The following is a 24,077-nucleotide window of genomic DNA, read 5'->3' on the forward strand; positions in this document are numbered from 1 at the left end:
ATTATTAAACCAAATATAAATTACTTCGTTATTGTATGTAAATTAAATTATAAAAAAATTGAATTAAAAAATTACATAAAAAATGAGGAATTTCAAATTGTTAATTTGATACTAATATCGATATATTTTTGTCAAATTTTTATGATATCTTCAAACATATATTTTATTCAAAAATAAAAAAAATACAGAAAAATATGAAATAATGAATGAAATATCCAATTTCGATCATTATACGAGGAATTTGATGTAAAGATCAAGGGGGAGTAACTTTAAAGATGACAAAAGACTCAAAAGGAATGCGACTGGAGATGATTACAAAAGATTATTCCTATGCTAAAATGACTGAGAGATGTTGTATGTGAAGATCCATTATACAACAGTTTGCTGATGAAGACTACCTTTGAAGAGAAAATTTTCTAAAGATCATTTCTGAAGTTTGTTATTGTTTCTGATCTACATTGTCAAAAGAGAAGATCATTGATGTTCTACATTTGAGGGGGAGAATGTTAGAAGATCTTTCTCAACAAACAATTGTCTGAAGATTTCAAGTTAAAGATCGTTTTGAAGAAGACATAGTGGGCTTAAAGCTTCAAAGTTCAAACAAGGCTCAAAGCGCGCAATTTCTTTCAAGTCTGAATACAAAGGGGGAGAATGTTAGGAATGAAATTCAGTGTAAAATTAAATTCGTCTTAAAAGATATAATTGTCTATAATTGTATAAAAGTCATCATGTTTGACTTTTATTAGGATAGTTTGACTTTGACTTTTGTCTATAGGTTTGACCCTATATAAAGGGTGTTTGTCTTGTAATTTTGGTATGAGCTTTATTTGTAAAATCAGTATACGTATTGAAAAGTTTTAACCAATATATAAAGTGTTGACTTTCTCTCTCTCTTCTCCTACATGTTCTAAAGAGTTATATTTCTGCCATTGATGTGCTTGAAGGATTCATGGAAGATTGATTAAATTTGGGATTATCAATTGGTATCAGAGTAGATTTGCAGAAAGAATGATTGAAGAAATTATCAAGATTTACACAAATTTTCTGGAGATTCATCTTTGTGTTCTTGATGTTCATAATAGTTCCTAATTGTTCATCTTGTTCTTCATAAAATTTCTCTTAAATCTCTTATCTTTGGATGTTTTGTTGTTAAAATTGTGATCGTCATGTTCGTGTTTACATAGTGATTCAATGTTATTCTTTTGATTTTGCAATTTGATCATGGATTTTGAAGATCTGAAGAGATTTGTGATTTTCAGAAAAACTTTGTGTTCTTGGTAAAAAAAACTCGTAAAATCCTATTTTTGATCCATTTGTGTATGAATTTTTTTGTAAATTTTGTGTTTGTAACATGGTTTGATCTTAGTTGGATTAACCTACTGTTTGAATATTGTTAGAACTTCCTTCTTTCACACAGAAAGTGAGCGATTTAAATTCTAACAGTGAGCGGATATAGTCACACATCATGAGAAGCAGGTATTGACCGAATATTGATCTAGTTGTGAGCGATTTATTTGAGCGGATAAAGGCAGGCTTGACAAGTTTGACTATTTTAGAATATGTTTTGACCATGGATATGAAGCTTATCTTGACTGGATTTTGAACACAGCTTTGAGCTTACTTGAGCGATTTATCATCATGTGGTGAGTATTTCAGCTTAGGATTTAGACAGTGTGGTATTTCATGGTTTGAGCGAACTTGAACCTGCTTTGAGTGGACTAAGACTGTATTAAGCAGACTAAAGTTGTTTGTTAAGCAGATTTGAAGCTAAGTGTTGAGCAGCCTGTGTTAAGCTGTATCTTGAGTGGACCATGAGCGATTTAGGATATAGCCTTGTCCGATTTAAACAAGAGTGGTAAGCGATTTAATTAAGTACTGTGAGCGATTTACTACATAGCCTGTGCGATCTTGACCGGATTAGAAATTTGTGTTGTGCGATTTATATCATGTGATGTGCGATTTATCTCAAGTGTTGTGCAACTTATCTCATGTGTTGAGCAGATTCATGCTAAGCAGACTTGACCGTACTTGCATACCCTTTGAGCGTATTTAACAGTATTCACACACCTCCTTTAAGTGGAATTGACCGGATTATGGCAAGGCATTGAGCGGTTTATATTACATCGCATAGTTCTTCACACTTCTTGAGCGATTTATCCCATAGTTTGAGTGATTTACTGCATGTGGTGAGCGACTTAGATTGTCTTGAGTGATGTATTTCATGGATTATTGAGAGATTTAGGCAATAGTGGTCCATGCAGTGAGTGATATAATTCCATGCAGTGAGCGATTTAGGAAGAGAGTTCAAGCTTGATCGATTTAGCTCATAGGTTGAGCGACTTAGGTTCTTACTTTGAGCGAGTTACATCATTGTGTAAGCGGGATTCAAAATTGCTTTGAGTGATTTAGTTTTGGTTTTGGCTGATTCTGTATTACACCTTGAACATTTTAGTTAGTAAGGTGAGATAGTTACGTAGTAAGGTAAGGGATTTAAATCCATAAGGTGAGCAATTTAGATTACTCTTTGAGCAGATTTAGGATTAGCATTGAGAATATTTTTGAGCTTAGGCATATTTGTGAGCATTTTAAGCCATATTCATTTTCACTACTTGTTTAGTTTAAGTCTTGCTTATTTTGCTAAACATTTTTTAATCAGATTTTTTTTTTTCAGAAATTGTGTGAAGTGTAAATTTTTTTAAAAAATGTGTAACTCTTTTAGTTCGTTTTTCTTTAATCAATTTTCTTGAATTGTATAGATCCTGTATTTGATCAATTTTATTTTTTTTAATGGCAAATATTCTAGAGAAGGAGAATAGAGAGCTGAAAGAAAGAATTTCAAAGCTGGAAAAGAACATTGAGGATCATAAAGAAAAATATTTTAATATGTTCGATAAAAACTGTGCTGATAAAGAATTTATCAAAGAGCTACAAAGTGAGAATAAAATCTTGAGAGAAAATTCTGAAAAGATTTTATCTGATAAGACATGCGAACTTGAGATAATTTTTTTAAATAAAGTAAAGACAGAATGTGATGAAGAATTGAAGATTTGGGTTGATGCGAATAAGAAGTTATTCAACAAACTTCAAGATTTGCAAAAAGTGAAGGATTGTTCTGAGAAAGTTAATACAGAGAAAGTGGATTTAACTGATAAATCTGAGAGTGAGTTGAATGAGTTATATATATTACTAGAGTTAGAGAAGGAAAAAGCTCTGAAAGCTGAGAAGAGCTTCAGTTATGAAAGAATGGAATTTGAAAAGGAAAAGAAGAGAATGTGTGATTCAGAGAAAAGGTTTGGAGCTGAACGCATATCTTATGAGAATAAGATAAACTCTCTAGAGCTAAATGCAAAAATGTTGTTAAAGCAAATATCTGATTTTGAGCAGCTAATCATCTTGGAACGGGCCAAGAATGATAAAAAAAAGAAAGACATCTCAGAAGACTGTCAGAGCCAAATACATAAATTATCTGAAAGCTTTGCTCTAAAGCAGAAAGCTTTAGATGAAGAAAAGAAACAATTTGCTCTTGAGAAAAGAGATACTTCAAAGAAGTATACAACAAATGCTAAAGAGCTTGCTAATAAGAAAAAGTGGCTTGACATCGCTTCGGAAAATGATAAGAGCAGCTCAGATTAAGAAAAAAGAGAGTTAATAAATCAAAAGAGATAGTTTGAAATGCTTCAGAAGGAGATAGAAGGTAAACTCCTTGACACTACAAAGAAATTGTCTGATCTGAAGACAGACCTTGAAACTGAGCTGAAGATGAGAACATAACTTAAAAATAAGTTTGATTTAGTTACTGAGGAAATAGACCAGCTTTTACAGAAAGTCAAAGACTTTTCTTGTGCACAAAGTTCAATTAGTTCTCCATCTCAGTGTAAAACCAACTTCTATGACTGTTCCAAATCGAACAATTATTTAAACAGCCCTAAATCTACTGTTTCTAAGAACTATTCTTGTTCTTCTAATCAGTATTATCAAGGGTATGTTATCAGATCATCCAATAAATCTTCTAAGACTAAAAGCATTTGGGTTAATAAAGCTGATTCTATTTCATCTCATACACCTGTTGTTACTAACTCTGTTCTTCCTTGCATTGTGAGATCCACTAATGATCTGATCAATCTTAGCAAGAGAAGAATTATGTGCTCAACATGCAGAACCAATGATTTTGTTAATAAGAAAAGGTTCAACAGGTGGCATGGAAATAAAAGATATTAGAACAGTTGGAAAGGTAAGAACATGTATGATCACAATAACTGGTATGGGTCATATTCTATTTCTGATCATCTTGTTCAAAGTACAAAAAAGAATATATCTAATAGGAATAGATGGTACATTCCCCAGCCCGATACTAACAAAGTAGGACCCAAGTTTGTCTGGGTATCAAAGTCTACTTGATTTGTTTTGCAGGTGTGTCATATGTTGTGCTGACAAGAAATATCATTTATATGATACACTGATGCAGGGGGAGTTTGTAATTTGTCTGAATTGAGGCTTCTAAACACCCAGTTTAGGACCCGAGCTTAATTATAGTGGCTTCTAAACACACAGTTTAGAACCCGTGCTTAAAATGTTTTTTATTTTATTTTAATTTTTTGAGCTTAACTAAATCATTTTTATAATCTACTTTCTAGGGGGAGTCTCTAGAAAGTTCAATAAATGTTTTCGGGAAGTGAATTTAAAAAAAAAACGAGTACATTTTCTGAACAGGTATTTCCTGAGATTTTACTTGTGTAATTTCTCTTCGTACATAACTCCACTACCTGTTTCAGCTATTCTTCAAACTGTTATTATCACGTCTCTTATACGAAAATCATTTTCGGTGATAATACACTCGTTTGTATTCAAATGTTGATTTTTCTGATTCTTTTTCTCTTGATTGATATACATTTTTTAGTCAGAATCTGTAAACTCGTACTTACAGATCTTCATTCATTTCTCTCGCATATCGAATAATCTGATCATTGTCGCATCATTCTTTCATTAATTGTGCTTAAAGCCAAATATTTTGATCAATTTTTATCTGATCATTGTGCTTTATTTGAAATAATATTTTTGATCAACTGTTTGTGATCAATTGAGCATAATGCTAAATTTTAGGAGAGACTGAGTGCTTATCAGAAATACCTCAATGAAATGTCAGAACCGACAAACCTACCTATGAGGACAACCATATGTGAGTGAGATTTATATAAAAAAGGGTTTGTGTGCTGAGACTAAAATGAAAATGAGAGGGGTAGTTGTTGTGAGCCAAAAGAATTGATGAGAGTTGTGTCGGGATTAAAAGAAAAACGAAAATCTTGTTCCAAACTTCTAAAATCCGGGCATACCACACAATCTATTAATTCTCAATTCTTTCGAGAATATTATTGAAAAAGGCAAAGCCCAGGCCAATTCTTGTCACAAACCCACCAGCTACTCATTTATCTCTCAACAGATAAGTGTTTCAATAATACTTGGGGCACGCAGCTCATCATCTATCAATTTCTCATTCGGAGAAAGTTGATATTGAATCAGAAAGATATATGTCCCCCCTTCAAGTCTTCTTGATCACTAATTGAGTCTGATAAATTTGTGTAGTCTACACGGTTTATCTTTTTGAGCCTAAACAGAAGCATTAGTTGCTTTATCTTTCTACACTACACAGATTGCATTTTATATATTATTTTGCCAAAACATTCATAGATATGCTATTATTAAGCTATCGATGATCAAACGGTATTGGATGCAACAATTTACCCACTAAGTGCTAATTGTGTAAGAGTCGTCGTCATCACTTTTCAGATAAGACTCTCAGTCATTGTCTCGCTCTTACCGTGTAAGATTCTTGGTCATTGTCATATTCATCCCGTATGGTAATGTGACTTGTTAAGCACTAGGTTTTTGGAATTATTGTAAAGCTATCCAATTTTATTCGTTTGTTACTAATATTTTGGTTATCATACTGAAAATAATACAATTTGAAAAATATTGTGATTATTCGTAACATGCTTCAACCAGTTAAAATTGAAGTGAAAATATGTTGCAGTTTTTTACAATATATGTACAAGAGAGTGTGTCTACTACGAGGTTCAAATAAAAATGCTAAGGAATCGTTTACCTAAACACTTACACGGTAAGTGTTCATCGGTAAAATTTAATACTATCGTTTACTTGTCGAGTAAGATTTCAATCCACCAAAATTACATCATATGTAACAATTTACTCGATTAGTGTTAACCGTGGTAAGAGTCATTGTCATTACTTACCGGGTAAGAATCTCAGTCCATGTTTCGCTCTTACTGAGTAAGATTATTGATCCTTGTCATATTCATCTGGAAAGGTACTACGATTAGGTAAGCGTTTACCCGAGTAAACATTTGGTAAACAACCCCTAAATGTCGTACGAAAATAAGAACAAAAATGATAATGCAAGTTTTATAGAAGACCTGGTGAGATGAGCCTCAAAAAGTCTCATATATACAGTACATCTGTTGTACTGAGTATATCTGTTATAATCACAGGCCAATCTTTTTATAAGATTGAAAACAATTTCATTCGTTGAAATTGGTTGTTACCTTCCCATTCCCTTACTCTAAAAAGATTAAGTAAGTGGATTTGCAAAGATCTACTTACAATTTCATGAATTGACGGCTTACGCGGAGGATTTCATTCATTCTTGTGTATGATGGAATGATTCTCATTTCATCATAAGGGGGAGTATGTAAYAATGAATGAAATGTCCAATTCCGAACATTATAAGGGGAATCTGATGTAAAGATCAAGGGGGAGTAACTTCAAAATTAGCAAAAGACTCAAAAGAAGTGCTGACCGGGGATGATTACAAAAGTTTATTCCAATGCTACAATGTCTGAGAGTTTTTGAATGTGAAGATCATCAATCCAACAGTTTACTGATAGAGATTTCTCGTTGTAAAAGAATGTTTGTGATCTTAACTGAAGAAATTCATTATTGGGGAAAAGTTTTAAAATTTGTTCGTTATTGTTTCTGTTCTACATTGTCAAAAGAGAAGATTATCGCGGTTCTACATTCGAGGGGGAGAATGTTAGAAGATCTTTCTCAACAAATGATTGTCTGAAGATTTCGAGTTGAAGATTGTTTTGAAGAAGACATAGTGGGCTTAAAGCTTCAAAGTTCAAACAAGGCTCAAAGCGCGCAATTTCTTTCAAGTATGAATACAAAGGGGGTGAATGTTAGGAATGAAATTCAGTGTAAAATTGTATTCGTCTTGTAAGATAAAATTGTCTATAATTGTATAAAAGTCATCGTGTTTGACTTTTCTTAGGCTGTTTGACTTTGATCATGTTTAGTTGTTTGACCCTATATAAAGGGTGTCGTCTTTGTAAATTTAGTAGAGAGATTCATTGTAAACATCTGATTACGTTTATAGAGTTTGACCAAGAATTGGGCATTGACTTTCTCTCCATCTCTAAGAGTTCTTCATTGAAAATATTCTGCCATTGTTGATTTGAAGGATTTACATGAAGATTGATTAAGTTGGGACAACATCATCGCTTTCTCAAAATCACATAAAGCCATATTATAAAATCGATTGAGATAAAGAATAAAATAAAATATTAAAATTATGATGTATCTCGCTGCATTGCGCGAGTACGCTTCTAGTAATAATTAAGAAATATGGAGAATATTTGGAAATATAATTAATTAAAATAGCCAAGTAAATGACATTTATATATCAAATATTATTATTATTACGTATAAAAAATATTATTTTCGTATTAAATATTTAAGAAAAGTCTAACAAAACAGACCCACTTTTCAAATTTTGAATGATTAAAATTTTGAATTTTTTAATAAATAAATTATTAAATTTTATTATTTTAAATAATTAAGTTTTTAAATATATTTTTAATAAATAAACTATTAAATTTTTTAAAATATGTTACCCGCAATTTTTTGATCTAAAAAACTATATATAATTAATTAGGAATATTTTAAAAATAAAAGAAAACTGAAATTAGTTTTATTGTTTCCAGATCCTATTTCATTGAAACCTCTTGTAGCCAGCGACATTGCTCCCGTAGCCACCTCTCGCCCCCTATCATCATCTGTTCTCCATACCGTCCATTGCCATTGTTGATAGTGACACCTACCACCAAATTTCCCTCGTTTATCCATTTATTTATTTTCAATTCTTTTTTTACAACAATTTAAAAAAAAGGAGAATAGAAAAACAAAAACACCGGTCAAATAGGAAGATCGACGGCAACAGTGATAGGGAATAATAGAGGGCAGATGACAACGGGACAGTGGTGGATCCGAGGGGGAGTGATGGCGCTGGATGCGAGAGTTTGAAATGGCATGTGTTTAGGAATGTTAAAACTAATTTAAGTGTTCTTTTTAACTGGGCTGAACTTATTTTTTTGGATTAAAATGATATGGATAACTAATTTCAAAAAATTCGATGATTTATTTATACAAAAAAAATATTTCAGTCAGTTAATAATTCAAAAGCGAGAAAGTTCAAAGGGTATTTTCATTAATAAAAAAACTCGGGAACTTAATCATTTAAAACGTTTTCGTGATACGTACTTTATCTAAATATTTTTATTATCTATACTATATTATAAAATATTTGACAAAAACTCTTAAAACCATTTTTTATGCATGAAATACTGTTTATTGATGCATATTACTTAAAATTCAAGATTACAAGTAAATAATGTGTAAGTACAATTTATTAAAGCTCCATACTTGAATTCAAAAATAAAAATTTATATTTAAATTTTTTAAGATATCTTCAAATTTATATTTTATTTAAAAATAAAAACATTATCGTTTTTTCTCAAAACCACATAATCGAGAGGGGACAGAATAAAACAAAACATTAAAATCGATATGTATTTCGCTGCATTCCGCGAGTACCCTTCTAGTATATCCTTAAAACATGTAAGAGCATCTCCAATTAACATATTTCCTAAAATTTCTCCAAACTATAGAACCAAAAGTCAAAATTTCCAAAAAGAATTACATTCATCTCCAAAAAATTCTCCATTCTACAGTAATATTTCGCTTTCTAAACATTTACTTTCAAAGTTTCCTCTTGATATCCTCACTCAGTAATCATTTTTAGGGTTATCTCCGTATTTGGAAAAAAAAAACCCTTCTCTCTCCTACTTTCTCCGTTTCAGAGGTAATACTCATTTAAAAATGGTTAAATGCATGAAATAGCAACCTACTTTCATAAAATTTCTTATTATAACATTCTACTTTTGTTTTTCTTTATTACAGCAATGTACTTTCAAATTATTTTTTATTAAGGCATTGTACTTTAAAAAATGGGCCAATTGAATGAAAAAGTAACGTACTTTAACTTGATTTCTATTTTGGGTAATGTACTTTCAAAACTTCCATTTTGGTACCTAAGATGTAAAGTTTTAAACATTTAAGTACCCGGATAACCCAGTGAAGACTAATTTTAGACTAAAAAAAAGACTATTTTTAGATTAAAAAAAATCCACGTCACTGACTAGGTCAACAAATAATACCGAGTTGGATACCACATCACTCGCCACATCAATATGATAACCGGTTAATACTTCAATCAGTTACATCTTAAATGTTTAAAACTTTACATCTTAGTACCAAAATGGAAGTTTTGAAAGTACATTACCCAAAATAGAAATTAAATTAAAGTACGTTGCTTTTTCATGCAATTTGCCCTTAAAAAATCTACCTATAATAGCAATGGGTAACATGTTACCTTTTAAACTAGTTAACCCTTTGACTTTTTTGGTTGTGTGTCTTTAATGAGGTGATGTGAATGACACATCATTTTGATGACTTAACTAAAATTAAAATAAAAACCTATTTCAAATTATTATTAGTGATTTTCATTTTTCATTGCTATGATTTAAAAAAACATTTAATTTTTTTTTTACTTTTTCTTATTAAGTTGCATTCAAATTAAATATTCTTAAAGTAAAATATTTATTAAATAAATATGAAACATTATTTTCGAGATATATTTGTTTGTAAAAAAAGTAATTTTTCCTATTTTATGTTGTTCAAATAAATACATATATTTTAAAGTTCTCTTTAAAATATTAACGAAATAAATTGTTATCTACAATTTTTTAATATTGTTATATTAATAAATAATTCAAAAAAATCTAATTAATTTAATATATTTATACGTCAAGTAAAAAGTTTTTGAACAAATATAATATATTCTTTAAAAGATAATACTTTTTGGTAAAAAAAAAGAACAATTCTTATTTTCCTATTTTTCAAAAAAACACATATTTTTCAAAAAATATTAGCGAGATAAGTTGCGTTCTACTAGTTTTATTGATATTGGTATATTAATGAATAATTTAGAATTTATTTTAATTCATTTAATACATTTATTAAATAACATATAAAATATCTAAATACTAAAATTAAAAATACATTGTTTAATAAGAACTAGAACATGCTATAATAAAATAATTTTGAAAGTACAATGATGTATTAAGAAAGTCACATCACTATAATATATATGGACAACCTACGTGGATAATGAGGTGGCATGGAAACCTAGTATAATGGGTAAATTTAAATCAAAAGGTTACCCAATGCTGTAAAAAAACTGAAAGTACAATGTTATAATAAAGAAATTTATGAAAGTAGATTGCTATTTTGTGCATTTTGTCCATTTGGGAAGGAAAACAGAGTAGTGTGAGATTGAAGATCCGACATAAATGAGGACACAAAGCATCTACTGATGTTTGTTTTATATATACCTTCTCCAGCCAAAGATCAGTCTGAATCATGCATGCTTTTTTACAAACAAATGAAAAAGGGTACGAACGAATAACTGGCTTATGCCTGTGCTGTGCTGTGCTGCCTGCTGCTCGCTCATTCAGTCATTCTATTCATGTTTGGCTTTTATATATACCTTCTCCAGCCAAAGATCAGTCTGAATCATGCATGCTTTTTTACAAACAAATGAAAAAGGGTACGAACGAATAACTGGCTTATGCCTGTGCTGTGCTGTGCTGCCTGCTGCTCGCTCATTCAGTCATTCTATTCATGTTTGGCTTTTATATATACCTTCTCCAGCCAGCCAACTTCTTTTTATCCTATTCTCTACTCTTATTGTCCATATCACGAGACTACACTCGAAACAAAAATAAGCTCACCAATCCGTCATCGAAATCTGCCTCGCCCCTGCTGCTATCATCAACCGTTGAATGAGCCTAAAAATGCCCCCACAAATTGATGTGGTATTCAACGGTTGACGTTAACAGTAGGTTGCCCAAATTCATCAAGAATTGTGAGACGTATACACAATAGAACAGGGTTTATAAAATGGCTGAACGAGTGATACATGCTTTATAATAAAACTTAATTATGTTTATAGATACAAATAATTGTACGTTTCATGTAAAAATGTTCTAATAAACCACAAGGGTGGTGTCTGATTGGTTTGAACTTGACTCAAAGGTCAAATGTACCAGGTGGTCGTCCTGGGATTAGTCGACTCGCATAGCTGGTTGGATATGCAGGTTAATAAAAAAAAATTAATATGACTCTTATTTCACAATTGTCTATAAAAAGAAACACCTATAAATGTGTTATGTAATTTTACTGCAACCCTTTTACTTAAAAAAAAATACAAGTGTTTGATACTATAAACATAAGTTCTATTAAAACAATCTATTAAGACACTTCGACGTTTTTGCTAAACATAACGTCTCAATGAATATAAATAAACCTGGGTTTAAAGTTGTCATTAAGACACTAGAAGTTGAAGAAAAAGACAATAATACGATATTGTACCAACATTCGACAGCAAAATATTCTATAAAACCTACTTCAATTCACATGTGAATGATATTAGAAATCAAAACCAACCCTTGATCTTCTCAAGGAAAACCACACACTGAGATGACATATTCTAGGCTACAAAACAAGATGATATTGAGAAGAAAGCTTCTCATTTTACGAAGGCTTACCAACTCTAAATCAGTACATTTTTGTTTAAACCAAACTCATTCATTATGAATTTTCACCACCGTTTTTAGATATTTGACGTTATTCATTATGAATTTTCATCACCATTTTACATGTTTGACATTATTCATTATGAATTTTCATCATCATTTTTAGATTGACGATGTGTTCTTTTTGTCGTTAAGGTGAAAAGAAGTGCAATCATGAGGGATGCTTTTCTCTATATCTACAAGTTGAAGCGGAAACTCGAAGCGATGCAAAGAGAATATATTCACTTAATGCAGCATATTCAGGTCGATCTCTTTTTAAATTTCTTCACCGGCATCATTACAACAAAATCGGGTTTATCCAACATAAAAAATGTCAAAGTATTCGAATAACTGCTTTATAAAACTAATGTGTTGTAGGACATTTAGTTTTATAGGACGTTTTAAAATAAAGTGTTGTGTTGTGTTGTGTTAGCTATTTTATACGACATTATTTGAAAAAAAATGTTTTGTAAACACAAGTATCCAATAAAAAATGGGTTTACAGGACATCTTAAAAAAAGAACATACGATAAAATAGCTAATATGACACTTTATTTAAAAATGTTCTAAAATGCTTGTTAAAACGCTCAAAAACGTCCTATGAACCTATTGTAACGCTTTTAGACCATAATCTTTATAATTTGGTCCTATAAACTTAAGTTCTATAATGTATTTTATTCTATAAAGCCAATCTTGTTGTAGTGCTTTATACCGGTGGGATTTCTAATTCTAAAGAGCTTAATTGGTTACAAATGGCAGAATGTGAGAGTAGAAAAGCTACAGTACATGAATAGGTTTTTGGTAAGAGTAAGATGCAAGAAAGAAGCAGATACACTTGTCTTAATATTGGAAGCCTTGGAAGAGATGGGTCTGTGTGTCATTCAGTCAAGGATCACATGCAACTACTTCTTCTGGATGGAAGCCATTGTTGAATCTCATAAGCACCAAGAACAAGCCATGAGCAGAAAAGAGGTGATTCAAGCTCTTCTAAAGGCCATTCATCTATCCAAACCAATGGCTATATATATATAGTAGACAATTAAGAATCATATGTATATATATATATATATATATATATATATATATGTGTATATATATATATATATATGTATACTTGATTGCTTGTAGTGCTTTATGATGTCTGTTTCGTTAAGATATTATGTGCTTTGTTTCTTAATTATTTTGTTATTATTATTGTTACTGTTTGTGTCAAGACCAATTTACGCGCACCTCGTATTGGAATAAAATCGGGTTTATGGAACGCAAAAGTTGTACCAAGAGATTGATGATGAAAAATGAATTATAAGTAGAAAAAAAAAACATATTCAAAGTTTGGAGAATATTTTGATGTACCAAAATATCATCCCGACCGACCCGTACAGTTTGGATTGGGTTGGGTTGATTAGATTTTTCAGACTGCAAACATTGGATTGGGTTATTCAAATGTCTGCAATCTGATCAACCCAACCCATAAACATCCCTATTTCATGCCTTATCTTGCCAGTATGCTCCCAAGGTTCGTTGGGATTGGATATCCCAAATAGGTCAACCTTTGAAACTATTGTTGAATCCAAGCGTAGGTAAGAGATAACCTGGTGAACTTAAACGAAAGTAGTTAGGAAGGGAGGCCCCTCATCTTGTTTAAACTTAAGTGTCGCTTACCAAACGCTTACCCGGATAAGACTTACCAAATCACATTACCTAACCACATATATATACCAAGGACTAAGAATCTTACCCAATAAGAGTGAAGGCAAAGACCAAGAGTCTTACCTGACAAGTGAGGACGACGACTCTTACCATGAGTAGCACTTACCGGGTAAATTATCGTATACAATACCATTTTGGTGGACTAAATCTTACCCGATAAGTAGGTGACAATGTTGAATTTTACCGGTAAGCAATTACCCTGCGTAAGCGTTTGGCAAACGGCTCATTTGAATCACAAAGTGAAATAAGTTTATATTTCACTCAAGAATGTGTTCCTTGTACTATACACGTGTATATGCGTACATGAACCCAAACGAACCCAATATATGCCAACTCAAGATAGGGTCCATCGGAGTCGGAGCTCGGCAAAAAAAATAATTTCAGGCTGAGCGCAAATATTTTTTAAAATGTTCGAGATCCGTGTATAGGGGCTCAAATTCAAGATCCTCGAGAACTTGATAATTTATATATTTTGGTCGTATAATTTATGGATACATTAACATGTTTGGCTCGAATAAGCGTATGCTTGAATGGCTCGAATCGTTAACATCCCTAGGTATGCGGTAAAATATATGCTGCCCTCAAATGTTCCCGTGAAAACCCGTTCTTGTGAAAGGTGTGTTGAAGAGAGACAGTCATATATGAAAAACTCGATACACATACATACATACATATACATTGTAATATGTATATGCACATATATCGCATGAATGGTATGATTCAAACATTCACATACACTTCCATAGCTACAAATTCGCAGAGATGAATGAAGCAGATTGATGTTGCTTTTCTTGCTGCTTAATGCTATCAGCAACATGAGAAACTACTCCAGCTCCAGCTTTATGGAACCATTCATCTTTCACCTGCAAATTCCACATTACAAACGAATATCATCAGTCGAAAACTCGTATTTTTGCAAAGAAAGATGAAAACAAAGAAAAATAAGAACAAATTCAACAAGAACCCGTACATGGATGTTGTTATGAGCGAAGAAGGGCCAAAATGAGGTGTGGAAACTGACATCGACTTTTTTCCATCCCAACTGTTGTAACCCGCGAATCATTTCCTCTATAACAAAGGCGTCATGATGTTTTAGCCATGCCAAAGACAATTTAAAAAAGATGAAAAAGAAATTTATCTCGAAAACAACCACTTTAAGGTCGTTTACCAACGGAAACTGGGCAAGCGCTTACCGCATAAGAGTCACTGTCCTCAATACCTTACTGCATAAGATTCTTGGTCATCAAACAGTATGATATAAGCGTCTCTTATCTAGTAAGCACTAACCAAAAGTCACCACCTTCACTTATAAGATTGTTGTTGGTAAAGACTATCATCTTTGACCGGGTGTCCCTTACCCGGTAAGAGGCGATAAAAGAGTTCAGTTACCAACCCTTAATCTCTTGGAACAGAGGGTAAGGTCTACGTATATCTTGCCTCTCCAGACCCACCTTCGAGTCGGATATACAGAGTGTGTTTACTTTTACTTTGGTTTTAGTTAGAAGTGACGTTTACCTTCCATGATTTCATGATATTCAGCTGTATTTTGGGTATTAGGTACAGTTTGGGCTGCTTCTTTTGCTCTTGCTGCTTCAGGAGGAAACTTGGAACCTGCAGATAATACCGGAGGGCATATCTCCACATCTACAACATGTTTATAGCCATCCAATGATTCCAAAGGGGGCTACAAATTTTAGGTACCAAATGTAAGTCCAATGATATATGATGTTGATTACAATAAGGGTGCAGACAAGATGAATAGCTGGGTAGGCTCATCTCTACTCCCCGGAGTAGGGGTAAGGTCTGTAGAGGTAGGTTCATACGATAATGATACCTATTTAAGAAAATAAGAAAATGGCTACAAAGTCACATGTGATGTTATTTTACAGGCAGAAAAGGGGGCGTGGGGGCCTTTGGACGCGACCTCGGCCTCAGGCCGCGGGGCAAAGTCGCATGAATCACATGTGATTTTATACATGATGTTAGTGTAAAATCACATGTGATTCGGGCATTTTCTTATTTTCTTAAATAAGTATCATTCTCGTATGAATCCGACTCAAGGTCAGTATACTGCCTACCCTCCCCAGACCCTACTTCATGTTTGGTTTGATTTGGTTTTCAAAGATACCTTTCAATGAAGATCGAGCAAGGGAACCTTCTAGACCAAAATCAAAAGTAGCAACAATTTGCAATGATGATGACGAAAAAAAAAATATTTTTATATCATTTAACCGGAAAAAAGAAAATAAACATTGCATCCATGTCATGTGAATAGGACGTAGCAATTCTAAGCTTGGCCAAAAGATTTGATGTGTTATTCATAAATTCTGATATCTTGTTTTTTAATTTCCACCCTCTCTACTCCCACGTAGAGGAATTGTCTGCATACATCCCACTTTCGAGTGGGATATACCAGGTACGTTTGGTTTTGATTGGGTGTAGTCCATTATGCATCCAGAAATGTGTCAACTTTATAATTATTGTTTAAGCTTGAAAGGAGATCATGCAAATTGATGGCAGTTGGAGTTAAAAACATACATGTGTGCATGTGCAATGATTCGTATGCAATGCGATAAAAATTCTAGCAGCAAAATTACCTTAACGAGCTCAGACTCCCTTCTGATTGAGGATGTCCGCCGACCAACCAAATCTAGTAAATACTAAGTAGTAACGATATTTGGTTTAATTTAGAAAAGAAATGAAAAAGCAAGCAGAAAGAGTAACTTGGCAGGATACGATCATAGGAGGCATTGGCATACAAAATACGGTATCTAAATGCACCAAGGGCAGATCTGCAATAAAAAGAGCGATTAGAATAAACTTTTCACATGGGAAATTTCAACTTCAAGATTTATCAAACACTGTTACTCACAAAAAATTTCCCTCTTCACAATCTGTTGTCATTCTCAAAAGCAGAGGTGGTTTGTTGGGTTTACCATCAGTGAGGAACAGCTGACTACCAGTTCGTCCAACAAAGATGGGAGCAATTGGGGCGGCAATTTTCTCTAAGATGGGAACACCCAGAAGAAATGGAAGCTGAATCATAAATTTTGAATTAACTCTCTGAATCAAAAATTTTGAATAACTCTCTGAATCAAACTTTTTGAATAAATGGTCAATGTTTAGCCGATGTGGGACTCCAACATGCCTCCTCCAATGGAGGCTAGACGGACACAGATTGTCCCAGAGTGTGGAGTCCCTAGAGTGGTGGACCTTGAATCTGATACCATGTCAGAATATGTGGAACCCTATTAGTTAATCTCCAAAAGAGCCCTTGAGGAGATCATCAAGGTTCCAACATAAAAACCAAACCAAACCAAACCAAACTGTCAACATGGTAAATCCCAATCGAATGTAGGGTCTAAGAGGGGTAAGATCTATGCAGACCTGATCTCTACTCCAACATATGCTGAGAAAAAATGGTCTAATTCTAGCTGAAGTGGGACACCAACATGGCCCCTCCAATGGAGGCCAGACGGATACAGATTGTCCCAAGAGTGTGGAGTCCTTAAAAGTGGTAGACCTTAAAGTGGTAGACCTTAAAGTGGTAGACCTTGGCTCTAATACCATATCAAAATATGTGGAATCCTATTAGATTACTCTTCAAAAGAGCCCATGAGAGATGGGAGGTCCCAACATATATTGAGAAAAAATGGTTTATGTCTAGCTGATGTGGGACTAAAACAATACAAATGCAGACTATTATCTTTCCTAGAAATTTAATAAATGTGCAGCATTCCAGCTTCACAAAATGGCAAATGAAAATGTAAGATTTTTCTTTCTCGACACTCTTTTAAGTCAGTGAACACATGTATGTCAAAAGATACCTTGCATGAAAAACCTTTATCTAAATGATAATATTACCATAGAAAAGTAACATCTATAAAGAAAACCGAACCTGCTTGTTCCCTCTAACTCCCAAATGAGGTGTTGCCAAGGTTATAAAATTGATTGCCTCCAATCCAGCGATCGTTCCATTACATGAAGCATTCAATGTAGAATCTTTTCTATAATCAGATTTATCTGTACTTGAGGCATTACGGGTATAAAGAACACCAGCTGCATGTCTCGCAATTAAACCACCAAGTGAATGGGCTAAAAATGATATCCTCTTAAGGCCCTCTGTACTCTTCACAATTTGCTTGACCTGTTGAAACAAGGTCCAAAATGCATTAAGTGTTCGTTTTAAACACCGCATTATATGGTTACTTGATTCTTGAATCACTACTTTTGCAATCACTGTCAGCTTCTATTAAAAAGATTAACAAAAAGATGACTTGGATGCTTAGGTGGAATTCTACTTTTGATACGATGACATAGCATTGTTTTACCATGTCATGGAAATGACAACCACACACCTGTTTTTCTCTTTGACACACATACTCACTCTAAGAAAATTTGGTATTAACTGTGGGTGTCTGGGATATCTTGCGCACACATCGACTAATCGCATTGGACCTTAAAGTTAACAGTCAGGCAAACCCTGCAGTTGTCATTGGGCCCTAAAGGGGACTTGAACTTGCTGACCTCCAGGGAGCAAACCCAAGATCTTATCAGTCAAGCTACCCCTCAAGGTTTTCTGAAGAAAAAAGAAAGATTAGCGTAGTATATAAGAAAGATTAACAGACAGCAATTTGGATACTTAGGTGGAATTTAAAGTTTTCAAACAAAGACAGAGCATTGCACAATGTCATGAAAAGACACCCATACACCACTTTTTCTCTTTCGACACCCACACACACTCTCTAGAAAAAAACTTTTTTGTAACAGTGGGTGTCTAGGCCAACTTGCATCACACCTCGACTAATCCCATTAGGTCCTAAGGTTTAACAGTCAGGCAAACCCTATACTGACCAGCTCGCGTACACCTTGACTAATCCAATCTCATAATTAAGATTGCCATGTCATTGTTTAAGAGAAAAAATCCACTTGCACCTCCATGTCACCTTTCTGTTATGTTTTTCAACAGAAGCTAGCAGTAGCCACTCGATTGCAAATGCATTGATGACAGTGTTGGTAGGGTCAAATGCGAAAAATTAAATTACCCAATTGCAAGCACCCCTCAAGTTTGATCAATAAAAGTTAGATTTTAAAAGCCTTATAATATGGTATGGCTTGCAGGATGCATACCACATACTTAAACTTGTATTATATTTGCAAAAGAAGGTACCTTTTACAGATTGGGCAAACATGAGAGTTTTGTGAGACCTTTACTGTTTATGAGTATGCTACATAAAAGAAGTAAAATCATGACATGTGCCATGAAACATATACATTAGATACTCACTTCATCCGCCAACCTTTTTCCAGCCCCATCAATTCCAGCAAGGGTTTTAGAGTAAGTGTTGGATGAACTTGCTGCAGACAAGTTAAAAAATCAAACTACCAAGAGAATGGGCTAGGTTGAATCTATGGCAAGTTCGACTATGGGTTTAGCAACAACAAACCAACATTAGTACCTCAGATTTATGGCAAAAGAGAAGATAAATGTCATATAAAATCAAACACTCAGCTGTCTTAATTTCATATTTCCAAGATAGCAATTGCGACAAACTTAGAACTTAAAATCATCATTATATGTTGCTGTTCAAAAGACCAGAAAGAAATCGATTGAAAAGTAAAATAGGAAACAATCAGTGATCATAAACGAACAAGATGAGAAAATGATAAAAGTGAGGAAGTCATACCATAAATCAAAAAGTGTCTCCCTAAACTTCGTTTTAGCTCTGCTTCTACGTATCTCCAGTCACTGGGGCTGCATATTTTAGAGCACTGTCCATTTCAATATTAAATTATAGATATAAACCAAAAGCAAGCATACTATCAAAGAAGCTAGTACATGATGCCAAACGTTCAGAAATGAGCGTTGTTGGTTAGACGACTTGGGTGCATAGTGAGCTAAGAATACAGAAGGAGAAACCACCTGATTTAGGAAAAATAGAAGAACAATACAATTTCTGATAATTGGCCTATCGAACCCGTCAATGAAAGCACTAGCCATGGAGCAAATAGTTGGTGAAAAGTAAATGACATTTTGCATGTAACTACCATCAAAATGTGCAACTGAAGTAGCTGTAACCAACCCCTGGACCATACCAACTGAAGTTAATTAAGCCCAGCACTCCACCAAACAGCTAATTGTACAAGCAAGTGAAATTTAAAGCATTTCTAAACTTGGAACATCTTATGATAACTTCATCTCATGGATGCAAGGGACAATGAGATTTCCTGAAAGGCTATGTACCAAATCAAACACTTCATATTGTTCAAACTTCGTTGTTTACATCTTTTTCTCTTCTTTCATTTGTGCATTGAAGTTCTTCTAGATTAGATAATCTATATTGTTAAGCCATCACTTCGGTAAAGAACATGTCTGCACAGATCCCCTCCCCCCAAACAAAACTCTACTTTTGAGTGGGATATACCGGGTCAGTTTCATTTGGTTGTATTGTTAAGCCAACAACAGATACAAAAAAAGCTATTTAGAGGACAATTTTAAGTTCAACAATCTCCATCACAACACACAAAACCTATGCTTGAACATGGAATTCATATAAAAAATGGGCATACTCAGCCCACTGGAGAGCCCTGCCGGACCGTTCCCAAAGCCATTATTGGAGCCCTCATACAATGTTGGTCCAATTTCACTAACTAGTTCACATACAAGTAAACATCAGAAGACTAGAGATCATGAACTCATGAAATCAGCAGGTGAGGTAGCCAACCCTTCTCAAAGCTTAAGTTCAAAAAGAAAGCATGCTAACAAGTGCATGTCTAAACTTGGAACATGTAACTTCAAAAAACTAGAGCTCTAACACCATTTTCAGCCCAGTAACTTGTCTAAAAGCTTGAATCAGATGAAAGACCTAACCCTATAAAACTCAGCACACCCCATCATGAGTGCGGCCCACTTATATGTATATATGGATTCATAGGTGTATCACCAAGTCATATTGTGCTTATAAATGGTAAGATGAAAAATATACAAGTGAGAAGACTGTTACACTACGATATTGTCTTGAAAATTGAAAGTTGTAACAACTAATTCATATATTCAAGAAGTTGATGAGCTTTCATACGCACAGAATTAGTAATTAGACCCCAGTCCATGTAAGATGCTCATAGGTATGTAGCTAAATAAGCGGGTGCCGAGTCTAGATTACATGTAATATACATGAATCAATACAAAGATAATAGCATCTTAACTAAGTTCAGACACGAACCTTATCTTTGAATCAGACCACTAGCAAGATATAAACTATACGAAACATGGACCGACTACTGTGCAACCATACAATATAACAATAACCAACCTATAGAGGTATTGAGCTTACATTAAACCTCGAGTTTGAGCATGCTGATGATTGTTTTGAGGTACCACTGAATAGAGAAGGTTTTTTGGTAGCCTAAAAATTCTATCGGATAGCTATAATGCCCCATTGAATCCGATGTATGTAGGGGCAGGTTCAAATGACAACCGTAAATATTTTGAGAACCTAGGAACCAACGATTTATCGAGTAATTCATGATGAATAACCCTAAAATATTCAGGAATATCATGATTTTCATTATTCATGATATTCATTACGAATATTTATCAAGTTATTCATAATGAATAGTTCATGAATTGTTGATTCCTCGGTTTAAAAAAGATTAATGGTTCTCATCTGAACCTGCCCCTATGTGTATACATATATATGTATGTATATATATATATATGAGTCCCCATCAAGAATTGAACATAAATATATGTGATATAGGAGCTTGTGAACATGATGATACTCTATACTCGACACCAAAACCCTTAAACCCAAGCGATACGACACCAGAGAGCTGCTTTTGCTCAACCATGGCTGCTTGGAAACTTGCTTCACAAAAGAAACTTTGAACTTGTATATTCTACAAGAAAGAGAATTGATATTTGACCTATTTGAAGCTGTCACAACTCTGTGAATGTTCATGCAACTCTTGAACAACCTCAAAGTTGAACCCTTTCACAATATGAAAAACCAGCTGTTGTATCCCTGTTCTTTTTCCTTTCAGCCCAAATGGCAGAACGGAGATATTTACTGAAGTTATTACTACTACCTTGGTCATTGATTGCAAACAAGGGAGTTCCAGAGAAGCAATTCACAGATATGGACACCTTAAACTTGTTGCTTAAAGTGCATCCAACTGTATTAAAAGCAAAAACTAGCAGGGAACATTCTAATCTTAATCTGCAAACATGTCCACTTTGTCTCTTTTAATTCACCACTCATTCCCATCCAAAGTAGACTCTCCTCCAAATATGACAGCATACTGTTTTAAATATTCAGTCATCATGAGAGATAACGCAAAATGAAATGTCTACCTCGCATAAATTCCATGAACAAGGACAAGAAGATGATCTGGCTCATCTTTTACACCATTGGCACACCTTGAAGATGCAATATTCCCCTTAGTTATGGTCATAGCTTGAGCTCTATGGATATGATGTTTCCAAAGGCTGTTTATGCCTGCAGAATTTTACAAAAACCTCAATGTAAACAAAAGATTACTTAAAGAAATTAGAGTACGGAACACACAACCAAAGCACTCTCATGCAGACCAAATGAAGGTTGGAAGCCTGTGGCTATGTATGGCAAACTAGCAAATAAGCCAACTCATGCTGTAAAGCTAGTTGTTTGCCGAAAACTAATCATGTTTGGTAAAAACTAGTTATTAAGTTAGATGACAATGTAATGACCGAAAAGGACATGTCGAAAAATTGTTTGGAAAAGTATAAGAGGCATAATTGGAAGAAAAAAGAAGTGGGAAAAAGCCTTTGTAGCTCGTTGAATCGCTACTTGAATAGTATTTCGAAAAGCAAGATTTTGGCAGACGGCGCGTGGAATAAGCTCATAAAACAAGCAAGCCTAACACCATAAAACCCATAATAATCTAGTACAAGATTGCAAGTAAAGGAAGGAATAAAGGAGGGTGAGTTGCATGACTCCAAAGTTAAAAAAAAAAACAGTAGATTGCGTCTTTACACATCAGTTTCTTTCGTGCACTCCACTTTTCACATGAATTAAACATAAAGTGCCAACTAAATGAATATTGCTTCTTGAACACAAAGACAGAAAAATTGACACCAAATAGTTAGCATCATGCATCATCATCGATTGCACAGTACAAATACAACAGGAGCTAATCAAGGTCATCTCTGTCCTTATGTTAATAATCCAGAAAATGGTCCATCACTCATAGAAGTCGTGGTCCATTTTTCCTTTTCGCAGACAAAAAGAGGAAACATACCATCTATAGATCAGACATAAACATGGCATACAATCAAACTGTTTTGGAACCATATTCAGACAAACCCCATCTACAAAAACGTCAAACTAAATCCAAGATTCCATTAAATACCCTTGATAATTTCCACCAAAAAGTTTGCAACGTCTTTCCTCTTGATCAATAAAACTAGGAAAACAAAAGTAAAAAAGAATAAAGCCATTGAATTCGTTCTATTACTAGGAAGGAGAAACGATAAAGAAAGAGGATAGGAACTTTACCAAAACAGTTGGAAAATCCCTGGCAACACGACGAAGAACAGGTAGAAGAAGTAGAAACGGCGAATTCGGATTCGAATTGGACGGTGATGAAGTATAAACTAGCGGTTCTTCGAAGTGCAGATGTTGTGTAAGGATGCCATTTGTATGTATGGTTTGTAATTCTATATATAGAATAAGAAGAAAAAAAGGGGAATTGGAGGTCGTCCTCATCATCATCATCATCATCATCGATTCAGTTCCCAATTCTTTTGTGTCTGATTGTTATGAGTCATGGATGCCCATTCCTACTTATTTTGTCTGATTCAATCGTTTCATACATCCATATCGTTAAGCCATTATATTTTCTCATTTTTTTCTCTATTTCGGTTTTCGCTTTTAATGCATAAACTTTCGAATTCGGGTTTTTGTGACGGTAAAACGGTTAACCAAAAAAATTCAAATTCGACGTGTTTTTGTGTCAGCAAAAATTGATTAAAATAGTCGGACCTAACTTTTGCGAACGATTTCTTGCATTGTTAAAAGTTTGTGTTGTGCGTTTAAAATTTTAAAACGACTATGTCGGTAGTTCCTTTCGTTTGTCGGTAGAAACTGTTATGGCGTCACATCTTTTCTTGAAAACTTTTGTCGACGAAAAAACCCGTCAATAAAAGATTTTAAGCTTTTGCCATTCTCCTTAGGCAATCTCAAAATCAATGAACCAAACACGTCTTTTGATGACAGATAAGACTTATTTCCGTAGTATGTGCCGAAACACAAAAGTAGGCCATTTACCAACATTATCGAGTTTCACCTCAAGATTGCGGTCTCAGAGTCTGAATCCGCATGAATTCACCTTCATAATACC

General features: G+C 33.8%; 1 protein-coding gene across 1 annotated transcript; it reads right to left on the reverse strand.

The window, feature by feature from the left end:
* Positions 1–14,144: 14,144 nt before the first annotated feature.
* On the reverse strand, positions 14,145–23,556 carry LOC112519144. The gene is made up of 13 exons (XM_025127129.1): positions 23,551–23,556; positions 23,234–23,438; positions 23,088–23,141; positions 22,051–22,195; positions 19,385–19,452; positions 18,985–19,055; positions 17,596–17,844; positions 16,570–16,733; positions 16,434–16,489; positions 16,295–16,347; positions 15,213–15,381; positions 14,668–14,765; positions 14,145–14,560 (listed from the first exon to the last, which is right to left on the reverse strand). Exons 1-13 carry the CDS (start codon positions 23,554–23,556, stop codon positions 14,444–14,446), a joined length of 1,455 nt encoding a protein of 484 aa, XP_024982897.1. The 3' UTR covers positions 14,145–14,443.
* Between the last annotated feature and the right edge of the window lie 521 nt (positions 23,557–24,077).

Source organism: Cynara cardunculus (genome assembly GCF_001531365.2).
Source record: "Cynara cardunculus var. scolymus isolate 2C chromosome LG 10, CcrdV1, whole genome shotgun sequence".
NCBI classification, from domain to species: Eukaryota; Viridiplantae; Streptophyta; class Magnoliopsida; order Asterales; family Asteraceae; genus Cynara; species Cynara cardunculus.